General features: G+C 35.2%; 2 protein-coding genes across 2 annotated transcripts; one reads left to right on the top strand and one right to left on the bottom strand.

Moving 5' to 3' along the window:
• Window positions 1-4,249: 4,249 nt before the first annotated feature.
• On the bottom strand, window positions 4,250-8,658 carry LOC149895858 (uncharacterized). Its single transcript, XM_090118655.1, has 3 exons — window positions 8,441-8,658; window positions 6,050-6,198; window positions 4,250-5,739 (listed from the first exon to the last, which is right to left on the bottom strand). Exons 2-3 carry the CDS (start codon window positions 6,193-6,195, stop codon window positions 4,290-4,292), a joined length of 1,596 nt encoding a protein of 531 aa, XP_089974781.1. The 5' UTR covers window positions 6,196-6,198; window positions 8,441-8,658; the 3' UTR covers window positions 4,250-4,289.
• A 319-nt stretch (window positions 8,659-8,977) lies between these two features.
• Fibp (acidic fibroblast growth factor intracellular-binding protein) lies at window positions 8,978-17,883 on the top strand. Its single transcript, XM_090118594.1, has 11 exons — window positions 8,978-9,334; window positions 9,865-9,961; window positions 10,462-10,563; window positions 11,055-11,136; window positions 12,175-12,320; window positions 12,655-12,754; window positions 14,008-14,135; window positions 14,968-15,036; window positions 15,242-15,328; window positions 16,513-16,611; window positions 16,997-17,883. Exons 1-11 carry the CDS (start codon window positions 9,250-9,252, stop codon window positions 17,073-17,075), a joined length of 1,074 nt encoding a protein of 357 aa, XP_089974720.1. The 5' UTR covers window positions 8,978-9,249; the 3' UTR covers window positions 17,076-17,883.
• The last annotated feature ends 154 nt before the right edge of the window (window positions 17,884-18,037 follow it).

Here is an 18,037-nt window from a genome sequence, read left to right as displayed (position 1 = left end):
TATTATTATTACCTAATTAGAGTTTTCCTATATTATGAATTAAATATTTTTTAAGTTTAGTGACAATACTCTATTCGTAAATTTTCGTCGAGAATGTGTTTCCAAAAGTTGTCGTTTGTGTGTGGAAAAATGTAATAATAACTATAGAAGCCCAATACTTAATAGTGTATTTTTAATTAAAAAAAGGTTATTTCTCAATCTCTGAGTAATACCACAGTATTACCATTATTTCCTACAGTAAGGAATCGCCTTTGATGTCGCGCGATGCCGCCGCCAGCGTAGGTAATGACGCTGCCACACGAAAATACGCTAGGGTTACAACAAATGGGAAATAAAACAATTGTGATTATTAATATTATGATGAAATCTGTATTCATATGTACATTCAAAATAATTGCGATTATTAAATCTGATGTAATTATTTGTTCATAAATATATAATTACAGATATTGCACTGCTAAATATTATTTACGTGGACACTTTATTTTTGGATGTTTTTAATTGTATATTATAATTTATAACATTTAACTAAGTAATGCATTCGCACTGGGATGTACAATCTGATTAGAAAATAATGAGGACAACATATATACATAGATTTGATTTTAATTCAACAGATACAATTAATACAATCTTTCTGAAATATTGTTTCCTTCTGGGATTTCAATGTAGATTTACATCCGTAAACCGAACAGTTTGTGCGCGCCATAATAGAATATGTAAGTACCTATGTATAATAAAATTATTACACAAAAAATACGACTGCGTCATCCTTTCGCGCTAGGTAAAGCAAACTAAGCGTGTTTGCTTTACGCGGCCCGCGTCGCCCGACCCCCGCCAGTTCCCCTCCGTTTCTCTGCACAAGTACATTCGTCGCACTACTGTAGGAAATAATGGTAATACTGTGGTAATACCCCTTATTGAAATGGCGTATTATTTTTGAATATAAAATATATATGTTAAAATTGTAACAATTTAATCGTGTATGTTTTGATATTCTGCAATATTTTATACCTACTTAAGATTATTTTTTCAACCATAATCATAGTACATTTTTATTAAAATAATAATTGTCTGTCTCTTAATTTTGTTACTAGATGGATGAATTATTATTTATTTTATTTAGTAAAGAATACGTACCTACCTACATTTTGAAATTTTACTTTTAATGCAATAATTTATACATAATATAATATGTACTTGTAAATCATGATGAAGTAATAAATATAGTGTTGAGAAGTGACTGTACAGAGTACTTATGTTTGTGATAGTTTGTGAGACGCGACTTTTGTATAAGTTATGGAATATAATAAATTGTTTTAAATTACCTAATGATGTTTCATTTCTAAGATTATCATCTATACTACGACAGAAATACCCTGAGACTCCCTGTAAAAAAACAATTGTTTTTAAAGATTCCGAACCCTAAAAGGAACCCTTCCTTGTCCGTCTATCTGTCGGTCAAGTCCCTTTCATAGCTGCTTATATAGCTGTGAAAAATCACTCTTATAAACCAACGCAATCAAATGATACAGCCATTTACTGTAAATTTTCGCAAATTTCAACATAAGCAAGGAAATTAAAAGGTACAGAGTACTTCCCGTGGACATTTGTACAAGTTATCGTTCAGATCCATATGCAATCAATTCTGGTAGGTATCAGTCAAGGCAGTTCCCTCGGTCCTACTCAATTTCTGGTAATGATCAACGATCTTCCAGATGTTATTAGTTCTTCCCAGTGTCTTATGTTTGCCGACGATCGAAAATTATACATGGCTATAGGAAGTATTGAGGATTGTCAGGCATTACAAAACGATATAAATAGCGTCTGCGAATTGAGTAAATTAACCGTTTAGATGTTAATGAGGCAAAATGTAATGACCTTTTACTAGGAGTAAGTAAATCCCCACATCTTTATAGATATATAAAGTTTCGGGTAAGATTGTAGCTAGAGAGTCTTCTTAAGTTGTAATGAGCATATAAATGATAAATACGCCAGAATGCATATAAAGCTCTCGGATTTATTTAGCCTTTATTATGCATTTGTATTGTACGTAGTAAGTAAGCTCGAATAATGCTATCGTGTGGAGCCCACATGAAAAAAATTACACGTTAGTTTATGGTTAGTTTAGAGAAAATTCAACGCAAATTTTCAAGATGCCTTTTCCGGAAGATGTATGGATATATCCCTACTTATATCCGTCCTTGTATGTTACGGCCTTACGGGGATGGTTGGAATGGATTTGTCGTGGCCATAATATCTTAGATTCGCTCATTTCATGAAATGATTACAAATAATTGATCATTTCACGAAATGGTCGCATTTCATGAAATGGAAGTCAAAGATAAATAAATAAATAGCTTGAAATTTGCTAAAAAGTAACGTCAGCACACGTAAAGGAAAATTATTGTAAGCATAAATTTAAAGTTACAACAATAAAAAAAGGCGTGTGCCGAGCACACGTGTTGACGTGTCAGAGCAATTGGATTTATTTTACTCATTCGGTTTTATAAGGGACACCCCAAAACATTTCTAAAGCGTTTGAATCACAGGTTTGAATGCTATAAGGGTGCACTCACACACATCAGTCACCGTCAAGTCACCGATGACTGATCGGTGACGGTTCGTGTACGTATCCACAAACACCAGTCACCGTCATGTTGTCCGTCAGTCACGTCGCCGGTTTGACTGAATCATTGAACACATACATCAGGTTAGTCAGTGATTAGACGTGTGTCACGCTAGAGAACATGTAGCAATTGACGGTAGCACGACGCTGACTGAACTGAGACGTGACGGCACCGGGTGAGTGGGGATAAAAGTATGATACATGTATGGAAAGATTATTTGACGTGCCTGACCGGTGACGTCACTGATAGATTTCGTGCCGGCGACTGTCGTGTGGGAACAGAGTCATACTAGAACTATTGATACATATTTTTTTTTAATCCTGTCCGGTGACGTGCCGTGACGGTGACTGATGTGTGTGAGTGCACCCTAAAACTAAATGTCAATGATGAATATTTTAAGTGCTTTTAGAAAGACAGACAGAGAGATCGAAACATAAAAATTAATGGCTACTAATGTTATAATATGAACAATGGGTGTACAATAAAAATAACCAGTTTTAAGTAAAATTTTATTATTTACACAAAACATACTTTCTATGTTATTTATTTACAAATTACACATTGTAATGAGTTAAAAATATAAAATGGCAACAATTAATAATTTTTAAACAAAAAATAAATGTGATGAGAAATAAAACAATACTCAATAAGAGAATATTAAAATTACGTTGTTTTTACCTTTTCTTTTTAAAGTTTTAAACATAAAATAACACAAAGATTGTATAGGAGGTACTTATACCTTTAATTTGGGCTATATATAGCGCCAAATTAAAGATTTTTAAAGTGAAACTTTTATTACATCGTCTCAAACTTTTTGGTCTGTGTAGCGCATGTCGCGTGTATACCTACTCGGCAGCCGACCGTCACGCGACATGCGCTACACAAAGCAGTGTTCGGAACCGTTCGAACAGTTTCACTTTTACCGTGGTTTCATAAAACCACACAACATTTTTTTTTACATAATATATTTATTGTCTATTATGTACAATGAATCACTCACAGCTTTAATATTAAAATTAATTATATACCTACTTTCGACTTTGTATTTCGTTTTTACACTGTATGATCAAACAGTAACAGCATGGCTTTATTTAAATTATAGATCACAATAAAAATTAAATCAACTATAAAACTAAATATAAGTTTTGTCGGTTAAAATTATGACTTCGTAAAAATATGGATGAGTTTGACTTCATTGCATAAAAGAGTAAATTTAGAGCCAGCGCGCACAAGCAACTTTGTCTCCGCAACTATTTTGTCTCTCCCATCAATTTGTATGGGGAGTTGCGTCGCTACGTGCGCGCACTTTCATACTAGCCCATGGGTGGAGAGACAAAATAGTTGCGGAGACAAAGTTGCTCGTGCGCGCTCGCTCTTAGAGGGATATGTGGTATATTTTCATATCTCTTCATTACAATTATTTTGTTATTTTCGCGATTTCGTATCAAAAATAATTGTTGTTATACCAAAGTGAATATAAAATATAAAACCAAACATGTGAAAAGCAACAAATAAACTGGTAATGAACGAAAATGCGACTTTCAGTATATTTTTTTCAATTAGAGAGCAATTTATTTCATGTAGCAACATAAACTAATATTCAACATATTGCTTATAAATTTCTATATAATATTTACAATGCTACGTACACCCCACTCGTCACTGCAAATTCTCACTCATTTTAATTGTGTCCAGTAACATCGGCAAGGGAACTTTCAACGATTCAATTTTGTCATCACTAACAATAGTCACATCAGTTTTAATTTCACTGTGGTACCGTTTCACATGAATATCGAGTAACGAGCGTCTCACCGACATATATTTGCAATATGCACACTTGAAAGGTTTATTCCCTGTATGTATCGCTTCGTGGCACAATAAACTTTCTTTCCTCGCAGCTTTATAATCACAGTAACTGCATTTCAAGCCTTTACCCATGTGCATTACTGAATAATGCTTCTGTAAGTCGTACTTTTGCTTGCAAGAGTATGTACACATGGAGCATTTGAACGTGTAGTGGCATTTCTGGTGCATGGCGTGTTGGCACTTGAAGAACGTAACAAAATCACATGCGGTACACGTTAATACTTTATCCGATTTACTTCTTTTGTTGTGAAGAGCGATTTGGTCCTTAGTTTTGGTGGAAAAATCACAGTTACAACACTTGTATGGACGGTTCTGACTGCCCGTGTGATGTCGTTGAAAGTGACGTTGGACAGCTGCTTTGAATTTGGACGTATAGTTACACATTAAGCACATGAATGGCCGCTCTTTATCATCTGACTCTAACACTTGAATGCTGTTCCAGTCGAGACAGTTGGGATCTATTAAATACTGGTCCTTCGAGGTTTCGTGGTCTTCTTGGTATGGCATTTCATGGTCGATTTCAGTGTGAGGCGGAGCTTTAGGCGTTTCTTGTTCGATTTGTAGCGACTTGTTTTTATAGATCTCACCGAAATGCCTCTGTCTGTGTTTCTTCGATTCGCACATGTACATAGTTTCGAATTCACAGTAATCACACTTTATTATGTCATTCTGCAAGCTCCTCTGCTTGTGCGTGTTCAACCGCCACTTTATCTTAGTTGAAAAATCGCACAAATCACATTTATTAGCACCTTCTGATACTTCATTATGTATTTTTGCTAAGTGCCTTGTAATGTGTCCCTCGAACTTTGTAACAAAGGGACACTTATCACACTTGAAGTAAATGCCTTCGTTGTGTATTTTCCCATGCTTTATGAAGTTATGCCTGTACGCTGTCTGATAGTCACACTTGGGACATTTGTGCTGTTTCTCGAGCTTGTGCTTACGTTTATGTGCATTTAAATTCCATCGGTAAAATGTAACATATTCACAATCTTCGAAATCACACTTGTATGTGGCTATGGCACGTTTCTCTTCGGCAGATAGTTGGTGCCTCATTTTACGATGTCGGTTAAGTGCTGTAGGGTATTTCGTGGTGTAACCGCAGTGATCACAACTGAGAGGGTTTTCGTCTCTGTGACTTATTATGTGAAATTTCAGACAGTTTTTATGTTGCGTTGTGTAGTCACATTCTTCACATGATAATAGTTGCTTTTTATTCTTTTTGGATCGCTTCTTTACCTTCCTGAAAATGAAATAGTGTTTCATTATTAATTATTCTTTAAATTAAAAATATTCAATAATAGCTATAAGGACCAATATTTGAATGGATTACATGTAACGGTTTTAAAATGATTTTAATAAATTTTCACATCAAAATTTATAATACATACTAGGAATGGATAAAAAGAATACGATAAGTAATCACAATCTAATAAAGTTTGCAATAAGCAGCGGTGCATATAGTTTTTGAAATTATTGTAAACAAGACTAGTGGCCTACTGGCCCTATGAATTTACCCCCAAAATAAAGTTCATAATCAGTAGCGTACTCACACAACAGGCTCTGCATGGTTCTCGGCGCTCGACTGCCCCCCCTCCCCCTCCCCCACCTCCACCTTCACCCACACACTCGCAAACATGTTGGTGACCCCCCCCTCTGGCTCACTTGTTATGAGGTTATGCTCATCACAATCTGACATTTTCTGGAACAATAGATGAATTTTATTGGAAATTGTGAAAGAAAACATGAATGTTACATTGTTTAAAAAAAGACGTGTGGCACTCGGGGACTGCCGCGGTAAAGCTATTGCATAGCATGCCTCAAGCCACACCTCCGAGCCTTTCGGAGTAGGGAGCGTGAGGTTTTTTCGTTACGGAATTTCTCGATTCGGTCCCCGCGCTCAAGGCCCGCAATAGAAGCTATGCAATAGCTTAATAAAAAAATGTAGAGATGTTTTCTTATGTAAATGGATTACAATTATTATTAGTTAAGAATTTACAAATATTTGAAAAACATTGATTGTGAAGTAGGATTTGAACCTACATCTAATGCTGTAGAGAAAATAATCAAGTATACATTAAAATCCAGTAAGAATGATAATTCTTTTCAACATCTGAGAAACTTGTTCAAACTTCTAGTATAACATCATAGAATCTGGTTTTGTGTAGGTCATTATTATTGTGAGCATGATTTTATTTTACAGATAAAGTAATGTGACCTTGTAGATAAAAAGCTCTAAGGAGTAAGTATTGAAGAAAGTATGAAAGAAATCACGGCTAAAATGTACCTTAAGGGCCATCGAGTTGGGCAACCAAAATTTTTTTGGAGAAAGGTCTATGCCTGAGTAACTGACCCGTAAAATCTTAACCGGCGGAGATTTATAGTTTTTTAGATATTAATTATCAAAGTTTCATAATTTTTCATACAATTTCGAGCAACCATCTTGACATTTGTTTTTTTTGTTGCGTTTCGTTTTTGCAAGTACAATTCTTGTAAAATGTAATTTTTTTCAATGATGGAATATTATGTATTCAATATTAAGCTGCGAAAGTCCGAATCTAGCTAAAAAACGTTACGCTAAAATAAGCATTGCATTATCATTAGACTTGCCACAGAACCGAAGCTGTCAACCCCGAATTCCACGTGGTCTTGTCTGCCCTACCCCTAGAGTGTATGTAAAAAGCCGGAGGCGCGGAGGGAGAGCAGCCCTCGCCCGCCGTGACAAAGCTCGGGAGCCGTGCGGAGTACGGGCGACCGTGCTTTGTCACGCAAGGGCGGAAGGGCTGCACTTCCCGTAGCGCCGGAGCTAAGGCAGTGTCTGACACAATATAAAAATCGATTTCTGAAAAATCGATTTTTTTCAAATTTGTATTTGCAATGTAAATATAAATCCATTTTTATGTAGCCCAAGAATGGTACCATAATAAACAATCTCTGGGATCTCTTATCAGTAAAATCAGGAATTTTTTTTAGTTCAGGGAATTCGATAATATTGTGAGTACATTCAGTTAATTCTAAATATTTTTTTTTACCATAAAAGAAAAAATCGAAAGTCGATTTGAGATCGAGCACACCAATTGGGTTAGCCCGCTTTGAGTAGCAGATCTGAATCGGAGCACCCTGACTTGAGTCAAATTAGGTCACTTTGAGTAGCAGATCTGGATCAGAGCACCCCGACTTGAGTCGAGTTAGGTCACTTCGAGTAGCAGATCCGAATCGGAGCACCCCGATCCCACGTGGTCTTGTCTGTCACACAACTAGAGTGTTTTTGTAAAGCGAGGGGGCGACGAAGTGAGTCTTCTGGCGAAGCCCACTCGTTTCCCCCTCCTTAAAAAAGTTTACATTTTCTCCCGAAACCATTAAAAAAAATGTCAAAAATTACTGTATTTTATGTTGTATTCTTATCCCCCCTCCTTTTTCCAACCCTCCCTGCCAAATCTCCTCTCCATTACCCCCTTTTTCCTATTACATTTCGTAACATAACCTCAAAAATTGTTTTGCATTTTTCTCGAAAAGGGGGGGGGGGTTCCGCACCTCCCCCTTCACAGAGGGGGTTCCTCTCCCCCCCTCCTCACCTCCTCCCCCCCTTTACCCCCCTCCCTCAACGGCCCTTAAAGTACATTTTTACCTTATTTATAATAACAAAGTTAACTTATATAGACATCCAGGAATTATATACTTTTACATATATTATTTGTGCTTTAAAATACTGTAGAGTGTAGATACTTATACCAGTGCCGATTATGAAGTATTTAAGTATGTACTTAGTAATTCCTATAATATTTTCATATTATAGGATACCTATTTGATAAATTGGTTGCTTTGTTATTTCAATGAATTTCTGTAACTTGAGCGTAGTGAAGGACGAATTTGAATAAATTGTTATATCTAATAAGCATGCTGAATCTTAATTTTGAATATCTTTATTATGTTTATGAAATTACCTGTCTACAGTCGGCGTAAACTAAATAATTTTATCGTAACATTTATCCATCAACTGAGTCGTTTCAAGGTGTTTTTTGGTTTCCCAATTCGTTGGCAGACGTTTGAGATACAACCACGCAAAATAAAAAGCTTCATCTATAGGTTATTTACAAAACAAAAAGATAAAAGTAGGTAGATAATGTAGATTCCCACTCAAATTCCAATGAATTTATTTTGTGAAAAAAATCAATCATAGCTATGATGCGTTCTGAATGATGACCATTGAGTGGATTACAAACACTATATTATTTTTGTTTATATGTCATCAATTATATTTTTGTAATTAATAAAAAGAAAAATATATGATAACTGTGATATTAATAATATATTTAATTTCGTTTACTTTGAGAGAATAAATATATATTTTGAGCGGGATGTGTTGAAATTTCCGACACTTTATCCGAAATTGGAACACACTCAGGAACACATCTTCGCAAATGTCAAAAATATGTCAAAATGTATAAAATTTCAGTTCATAAAAATTGTGGTTAGAATTTGCTTTAAACATAATGTACAGATTATTTGATAGTAATTAAATTATATTCTAGATTGCAATTCAATTTATAAAATAAAAGGTGCGAATTACCTATCGAAACAATATGTATAATATTATTAGATAAATTATCTGTAATCTGTATCTGTATCATTTTTCAAATGTCAACAAAGCGGAACAGCTGTTATGAGTGATAAGTCTGTTGTCAATTTTATTGCTCACTGCTCAATTGTAAATAAATAAATCTGGAATAAATAAAAAGAGAAATAATATAAAATGTATACCGAAGTGGATGTTTTTGTGTCGAACTACACACTTATAGACCCAGAGATATATCAATTGTGGATAGAGGGATGTTCATGTAAGTTATTTTTCAGATTTTATCTTATAAAGATAAGTTGCAATTAACTTAACTTTCGTAATGATATTCTTATTTGTATTCAAAGATTTATCAATCACTCGATTGAAATAGATTTATTTGCTAGATCTTAATTCAATACAATGTTATTATTAGTAGATAAATATTAAATATCTTTGCAATAGGACAGAGATTCTCAAACTTCCTATTATATATATTATTAGTATCCTATTTTTAAGAACTAACTCTGTATAATTGGCGCATGCTGTGTCAACCTCTAATTATTTGTTACTTTATCGCAAGAACTATAATATGTTATGTAAAATTTATATTTAAGAATCATTGTAAACAAATGTTGGTTGACCAAATAAATAAAATAAAATAAAATAAACTTATTTGACCATAGTCCATAGCCTACTTAAACTTGTTTTATTTTCATACCTTTATTATAAATTATGAATCTTAAACTGTATATTATGTACATAGCTTGACATATAAAGTCCTGATAACATGTATAATAATGTAATTTGCAGCAAGTGAAGCAGTGTCGACGCTCCACCAGCGCGCCGCGGCGAAGCAGACCGGCGCCACAGTGGAGCTTATAGCTAGCGATGTGCTTGACCATTATAGGTATGTGTACGAGACTAATGAATTTGTGGTTTGATGAAATCTATTGTACTGTACTATAACAATTATATTTGTGTGATTAAATACTCATTTTGAAACATTTTTCCACAGTTGAGTAAGTGTATGGTAATTTTTTATAGTTTATAATTTACTAGCTTTCCACCCGTGGCTTCGCCCACTATGTCTTATAATAAATTATATACGAAAACCATCCTCTTGAATCTATCTATTAAAAAACGCATCAAAATCCGTTGCATAGTTTTAAAGATTTAAACATACATAGGGACAGAGAAAGCGACTTTGTTTAATACTATGTAGTGATAATCAGTTGAAATACTCAAAAATATCTGAATTTATTGGGTTCAAATCTTACCATGTTACTAAGACATACTTTTAAAGAATTACAATGCAAAAACTGTCATAGAGTTTTGGTAACAAACAGCAATATCTAATTTAGTTAAAATCTTGATTTTTGAATACTTATACAAATTTATTGTTCACAGAACATTTGCGTTGATGGAGCGTCTACTCACAGTACCTTCGAAACTGTCAGAGCAGATGATCTTCCAGATAGACGAGCCAACCAAACAGATGCTTATTGAGAAGTAAGTTATAATAATAGTTGAAAAATATATAAATGAGATATTGGAATGCAGTCTTCCCTTTATTCCTACTTCGCAAGTAAGAGGTGTTCTCTTACTCGAGATGTTGCTATGGCAATACTTACCTGTATGGAATGTATAAAATGCAATAATTTTTTTAAACCCAGTTTAGGACTAGCTTCGGATTATTCAGAAGATACTTTAGACGCAACGTCTTTGTGATCGACAGGATGATTCCCAATTTGTGAGGATGTGTGTGTGTGTTTGTTACTCTTTCACGCAAATTCTACTGAAATGATTGTAATGAAATTTAGCACACATATAGAGAGAGAGAGAGAGAGAGAGGTAACTTGGATTAACAATTTAACACATAGGATAGGTCCCGGAAATCTCACGGGAACGGTAACTATGCGGGTTTTCCTTTAAAAACGCGGGCAAAGCGGCGGGCTCAAATCTATTATTTTTATAATCCATTTTATTGTATGAATTTCCAGATACTATGAATTGGACGATGCTGTGATACGAGAACTGCTCGGAAGGAAGCTATCGTCGCGGCACAGAAAGGATTTAGACGAGGTGAGCGGAATTTAGTTTTATAGTGTTGTTTATTCCTTTTGTAAATGTTCATTTATTTATTTAACAATTTTTGTACCACACAGATTACTAAATATGTATTTTAGTAAATATGTACATACAAAATGTTTTAATTAGCTGTATTGAATTTTGTTATATTATTTCTATCATTTACATAATAATGATTAAACAGATCTGTTTAAAGCTTTCGATTAAGTAGAACTTAAATAATTATTGAGTAACTTATATTTTTATGGTAGCTATAGTAATTCTCAAGATCCAATAGCCTCTTATTTACCCAACCGAATTCAAAGGTTTTATTTGAAGAACAAACCTCGCCGGGTACAGTTTTACAAATGGGTGTCCCACAGGTTCTGTTCTAGGTCAATTTTAATATTTCATATATTTTCATGATATATCATTACAACGGTTTTTCGGTGCAATTATGACATTTATCTATGAATATTGCAATATCGAATGAAAATCGGAGATGTTTTTACAGCCGATGGTGTAATCTAATCATTTCAAAATAACTAGGAGCTGACTGCCAATATTGAAACTAAATTCATATTTTTATTATTTATTAAAATAACATATTACCGTCGCGACGCGTAACATTTTAACATTAAACATATAACATAACATAACATTTATTTAACAGAATAATTAACATATAATATAACAATTATTAACAATAGCATTAACAGTTAAACATTAGCCGGTAACAGTGTTACAATTATATAACAGTGTAAAAGTGTTATAATAGCAGTGATTTTAGAAATAAATTAATTAGTGTAAATTTTAGTTTGATTTTACAACAAATCCCTCCAACACTAGCCACATAGCCCACCGCTGGGTATATCGCCCTACAGTACATACTATACCACGTATAAAAAAATCACTAACCATTTTATTTTAAAGTTTTTCTAGTTATTAATACATCCTTAAGGCATTTAAATGCTTGCAGTATAAAATGTATGACACTGATTGCAAAGTCGTAACACGTAAAAGTAAAATAAAAAGCAACAAACTCGCGCGTAGGTATCGGACCGTTCTGGCGCGCCGCTGCGCTGCTGCCGGCGGCAGTTCGACAACGTGCGGCGCGTGTTCAAGGCGGTCGAGGAGATGCCCGGCAGCGTCGTCGCCAACGTGCGAGCCACCTTCCTTATATCGGAGCCGCTCGCCAGGTGACACACACACACACACACACAGACACACGCACGCACGCTAACACACTCTAGGTGCCGCACACATACACATACATACAATACAACACGTACAGATGGCAGACGCACACACATTCATTTATATATACAACAACTAAAAGCCAAAAAAGATGTGTTAACAGCTTTATACTTTATAGCCTTATGTATCAACGAGGACTGTATAGTAAAAAAATGTCAAATCAACACAACCTTAATATTATGCTTTGAAATAACTGTTTATCTGTCTGTTACTCGACCGCGCATAACAATAGAAATATTACCATTAATATTACATGGATATATAAAACGTGTGCAGAAAGTACGGCGCCGTGGTGTTCCTGGCGTGTATGCGCTTCGAGACGACCAAGAGGAAACTGCAGTATTTGTCCTTCAACGATTTCTTCCATTGTGCACAGGTTAGTTACTTGCAGAGGCGGCTCGTGACAAAATTTTATGGGTGTTCACTTGAAATAAAACACTGAAAATACATGGTGTAAAGCAGTACATTTATCAAAAAATTACTTATAAAGGAAATACATACGTCTTTCTTTTTGGTGTGCAAAAATATCTATAACTTAAAGCGACAAGACATTCGTAAATGTCTGTTGTTGCTTTCATCACAACCACACAACCACGGTGTTTTCACATAATATTGTTCGGATTTAAACACACGCGTATATGTTTTCGTTTTTGTCGTACATTTTTGCGTAAGGTCAAGTTCAGGCCGTGGCAGTCCCTGCTTTCAATTCAAGCCGAATTTGTAATGTTTTAACACACTTTTTAATGAACGCCACATTATAATTTTCATTTTCACACTCACAAGTAATACTGATAACTACAGACTATTTCAACACGTATCTTATGATTTTAATTAGAAAATTCCCGAATTTGCATTCGCGCGCGTGCATTGAAGTTGACTCGAGAGTCGAGTGTTTGTTTATAATATAGAGAGTGGCAATGTCGCGCGCGGCGGTAAAAACGAACCGGCAACGTTTGCGGGAGCGGCGCACCGAATTTTGCTATCTTTCCATAGAAAATCTTCTGTTTCACGCGCGCAGGGCACTGGCAAACCATCTCTTTCACTCCTATTGGATTTCGTATTAGGAAATGTACTAAATATTTTTTCATTGGAGCGCAATCGTGAGCGCTCCCCTTCGCGCGTTACTGTATAAATACAGTATTATTCAAGTGTATGGAATGATGGAATGATGCATAATATATTCATTGGTATTGACAGTAGATTTTTACGATTACGATTGATTTTAAATAGTAATAATTAATATTAGTATAATGAAATTAAGGAGTATGATTTTATTATAATTATTTATGGGAGTTCACTGCACCAGCGCTCCTTAGGGCGAGCCGCCTCTGGTTACTTGTTTAAAATCTAACTGAATAATGAATATTGATTATATTGTATGTTACATGTACATTGCGTTCGTAATTTGCTATGATCTCAATCTTAATGTTAACATTTAAAAAGTATTTTAGTAGCCATTGAATCGTTTACTAGTGGCCAGCGACAGCCACTTGACTAATTTTTTCATATGTTTTCGGTCACCAGTAGCCGTGGTCCGTGGCCCGTTTGCGCTTACACTTACTCAAATGAAATTTGACATTCGTATTATTATTTTTATCGCATATTTTATCTAAAAAATAACGTAAACAGGCGATAATGGGCAGCTGGACGTACAGTTGCACGGGCCCGGAGTACTACGACACGGAGATGGACCGCGAGTTCCTGCTCGAGCTGCGAGACCTGCGCATACTGCTCGACAAGGAGAAGGAGCACAAGCAGTACGTACCACTCACTCACTGACCGACTGACTGACTGACTGACTGGCATCTTGGTAAACAGGCGATAATGGGCAGCTGGACGTACAGTTGCACGAGCCCGGAGTACTACGACACGGAGATGGACCGCGAGTTCCTGCTCGAGCTGCGAGACCTGCGCATACTGCTCGACAAGGAGAAGGAGCACAAGCAGTACGTACCACTCACTCACTGACCGACTGACTGACTGACTGACTGGCATCTTGGTAAACAGGCGATAATGGGCAGCTGGACGTACAGTTGCACGGGCCCGGAGTACTACGACACGGAGATGGACCGCGAGTTCCTGCTCGAGCTGCGAGACCTGCGCATACTGCTCGACAAGGAGAAGGAGCACAAGCAGTACGTACCACTCACTCACTGACCGACTGACTGACTGACTGACTGGCATCTTGGTAAACAGGCGATAATGGGCAGCTGGACGTACAGTTGCACGAGCCCGGAGTACTACGACACGGAGATGGACCGCGAGTTCCTGCTCGAGCTGCGCGACCTGCGCATACTGCTCGACAAGGAGAAGGAGCACAAGCAGTACGTGCCGCTCACTGACTGACCGACTGACTGACTGACTGACTGACGAATAGAATAGTGACAGTCGACAGAACTAATAGAATAGAAAATGAATATAAGTTATGATCATTGATTACAATAGCAACGTTTACAAAATTCATAAATGCATGATGTTTTGGTCCCCAAGTCAGCATGTTAGTAAAAATAATTAAACTAAATGTATTTTATATTTTTTTTTAAACCAGACACTATAGTAAACCTCTAAACATATATTTGTAATTTTCAGTTTAATCTGCATGCGGTTGAAACCGAAGCTGTTGGAAAAGTCATACCAGGAACTCGAACTTAATTTTAGGTAACATTATGTTAATAATTATCATATATACAGAAATCAAGCATCTACCGCAATAACCATGAGTAAAAATCTCATCGTACTCGGCGATAGATGAAAAATTAAAAAAAGCGTCATAACTCCGAAAATACGACAAATCGCTCTACATCCCAACTTCAGTATATCACTACTTCTAGGGACACCCTGTATAATAAATTGTGTTTAACAGATTGTACACACGCGCACTGGTGGGTGTTGCGGTGAACTTGCATCGCGCGAGGGAACTGCGCTCGCTGTTTGTGGACTTGCTTGAGAGGTGAGTCAGTCAATATAAGTTTAAATGGATAAGTTATTTTATTCCAAACAATAATTTAGCGGATTTTTATTAGAGATGAAACGGATAGCAGTTTGGCCGGATACCGGATACCGGATATTCGGCCGACCAAATGGCCGGATAGCCGAATATCCGGCCGCCGAATATCCGGCGAAACTTAGCCGTTTGCGTAGGCGTCGCGCGAACGATAGGATGGACTCGGTTCGATTCGGTTCTTTTCGTTGATGAGTGAATCTAACAATTGTACAATTTTATTATTGTGTTGATTGCATGCAGGGCAGACACGTGCGTGATCGTTTTTAGGTTATAATTTTATTTGTGCTCTTATTATTTTAAGTACATACATATATACATAGGTCTAAAAGATTTAGCAACGAGAAATGGCATCGGTGAAGAAAAGATCGTCTTTATGGGAATACTTTGACATAAGCAGTGAAAATAAAAAGTTAGCTCTTTGTTTATTATGCAATGTTAATATTTCTCGTGGCGGCGAAGCGAAAAAAGCAGGTAATGTATCTAATAATAAATAATCTAATTGCAATAATTTTAATACATACCTATAAAGTAAGTTTTATTTTTTACTAACATAATTTTTAAGATAATAATTGTTACTAACAAAATGAGTCCTGGTTACTTGAATAAATAAATGAATTATTATTATTATAAAGTAAAATAATATCTTGCAAGTTTCGTAACATATTCAATAATTATTGATTTCGGGGAAATGTGATTCTTGCTAAATAAAGCAAAAATTACTCAAAAATATGTTTCTTTTATCCAGCTATTTTTTTTAATCTGTAAAGGTAAATGTAGCTACCTGGTATTCGGCCGGATAGTATTATGGCGGCCGGATACCGGATAGTTACCGGATATCCGTTTCATCTCTAATTTTTATCTAATCTGTTCCGTAGTAGCCTGAAAAAGCATTTTCACTCACGAATAGTTGTCACAAGAATATTTTAATTTTTATATATTTTTATTGGTTTAATTGGTTTGATTTTTGTTTGTATTAATGTTTTCCTTTGTAGTCATGAAAAAAAAACGCTTATCTTTCCATCTATCTTAAACAATACAACAAAAAATAATTAAAAAATAAAACACTGGTCGTTTATTTAAAAATTCATTTAATACTATGGAAATAAATAAAATGTACAATACAATAACAGATGCATAGAGCCGCTGCGTCTGGGCAGTTGGCCGAAGACCGACCTGGCGCAGTTCCTCTGCGCGTACGAACAGTGCGCTCTGCAGATGGATGTGCTTAGGTATGTAGATAGTGTATTAATTATTATTCTTTTATTTAGGGTCGTCTGCATAGTAGGAGGTGTTTCTTGTATGCCAATGCACGTGGAGACAAAACTACCAAATATCATTAAAATCTCTTGTGTCGCTCTTGAATTATAAGGGAAGTAATTAACCCCACTGTTTTACACATTATGATTTATTAAAGACATGTTTTTTCGAAAGACGCAAATTCTAATCCTGTTTGACGATGAAATTTTTACAATTATCAAAATATCTCGAATATGAAAACATTGATTTATAACCTAAGACATTATCATTTATCAGCAAGTCGTTTATGGATGGATTTGTATTAAAAAATCACATTGGATCTAACATAAGGTTTTTAACAAATATATATGTCACCAGGGAAGCAGACCTGAAGTCGGTGTGGGAGCGTTACATGCGTGTAGTGAGTCAGTGCTTACTCACGATGTATCACTCGTAGTGTTAAATACACAGACAGACAGACAGACAGGTGTAAAGTAATGGATTTGTGTGGTTTGTATTTGTGTCGCGTGTATGGATGATTTTGTTGTGAATTTCATTGACCGAACCTAACGAAAACAACGAAATAGCAAGAAAATATGTTTATTTACATTAAACGTTGAAAAATAGATTATGAAAAATTATTTAAAATAAGTATGTCTCATGACTATTGACAGTCAATAGGTTGACAGACAATTGACAGTCAATAATTTCAATGTTATTGTTAGGTTCGGTTTGGTTAAAAATGTTATTGGAAGTATTTTTAGTATCACCTATCTTTTTGTAATAAACATCACTATCATAATCGCCTACATGTGATGACCATTACGTCAATAATGTTCAATGAGCAATAAAATTTATAATAAAATATAAAAATGAAACCCGTTTTCCTTGGTCACGGCATCACGCGTGAACGGGTGGACCGATTTCGATACTTGTTTTTGTAGTACGAGGACGGTTCTTATGTAGAGAAAACGTAAACATGTACTACGGGCGAAGTCGGGCCGGATCGCTAGTTTATAATAAAACTTACCGATTTTATTAGTTCTGATGTCGATGAATTTAAATTAATCTTAATATTTTCCATCTAAACTACTTATAAAGATTTTCTTATATTATTTTATACTATATAATACCTAGACTACCTATACTGTGTAAATAAGCCAAGTAGTTTAAGCTTTTAAAATTCTAATAAAATTAAATCTTTTAAAATGTATAAGATAATGTGGTTTTTGTGGATTGTAATAATTATTTATTGTGTTCCTATTAAAAATATATTTTGATTGTTTATAATGTTGTTTTATTTCCTCTGTCATTTCTCAACCTTAGAAATTTTTAAAACTAGTTACGTTTACACATTAAATTTCAACAATGAATTATTAGATTGACTGCTACATAATTATCCATGTAGTAGTAGTGTAA

This window comes from Colias eurytheme, chromosome 30 (assembly GCF_061535395.1).
Source record: "Colias eurytheme isolate Ceu_HAF_F1 chromosome 30, ilColEury1 Martin Lab GWU primary, whole genome shotgun sequence".
Lineage (NCBI taxonomy): Eukaryota > Metazoa > Arthropoda > Insecta > Lepidoptera > Pieridae > Colias > Colias eurytheme.
Note: the sequence above shows the minus strand (reverse complement) of the source record. Positions and strands in the feature narration are given on the sequence as shown.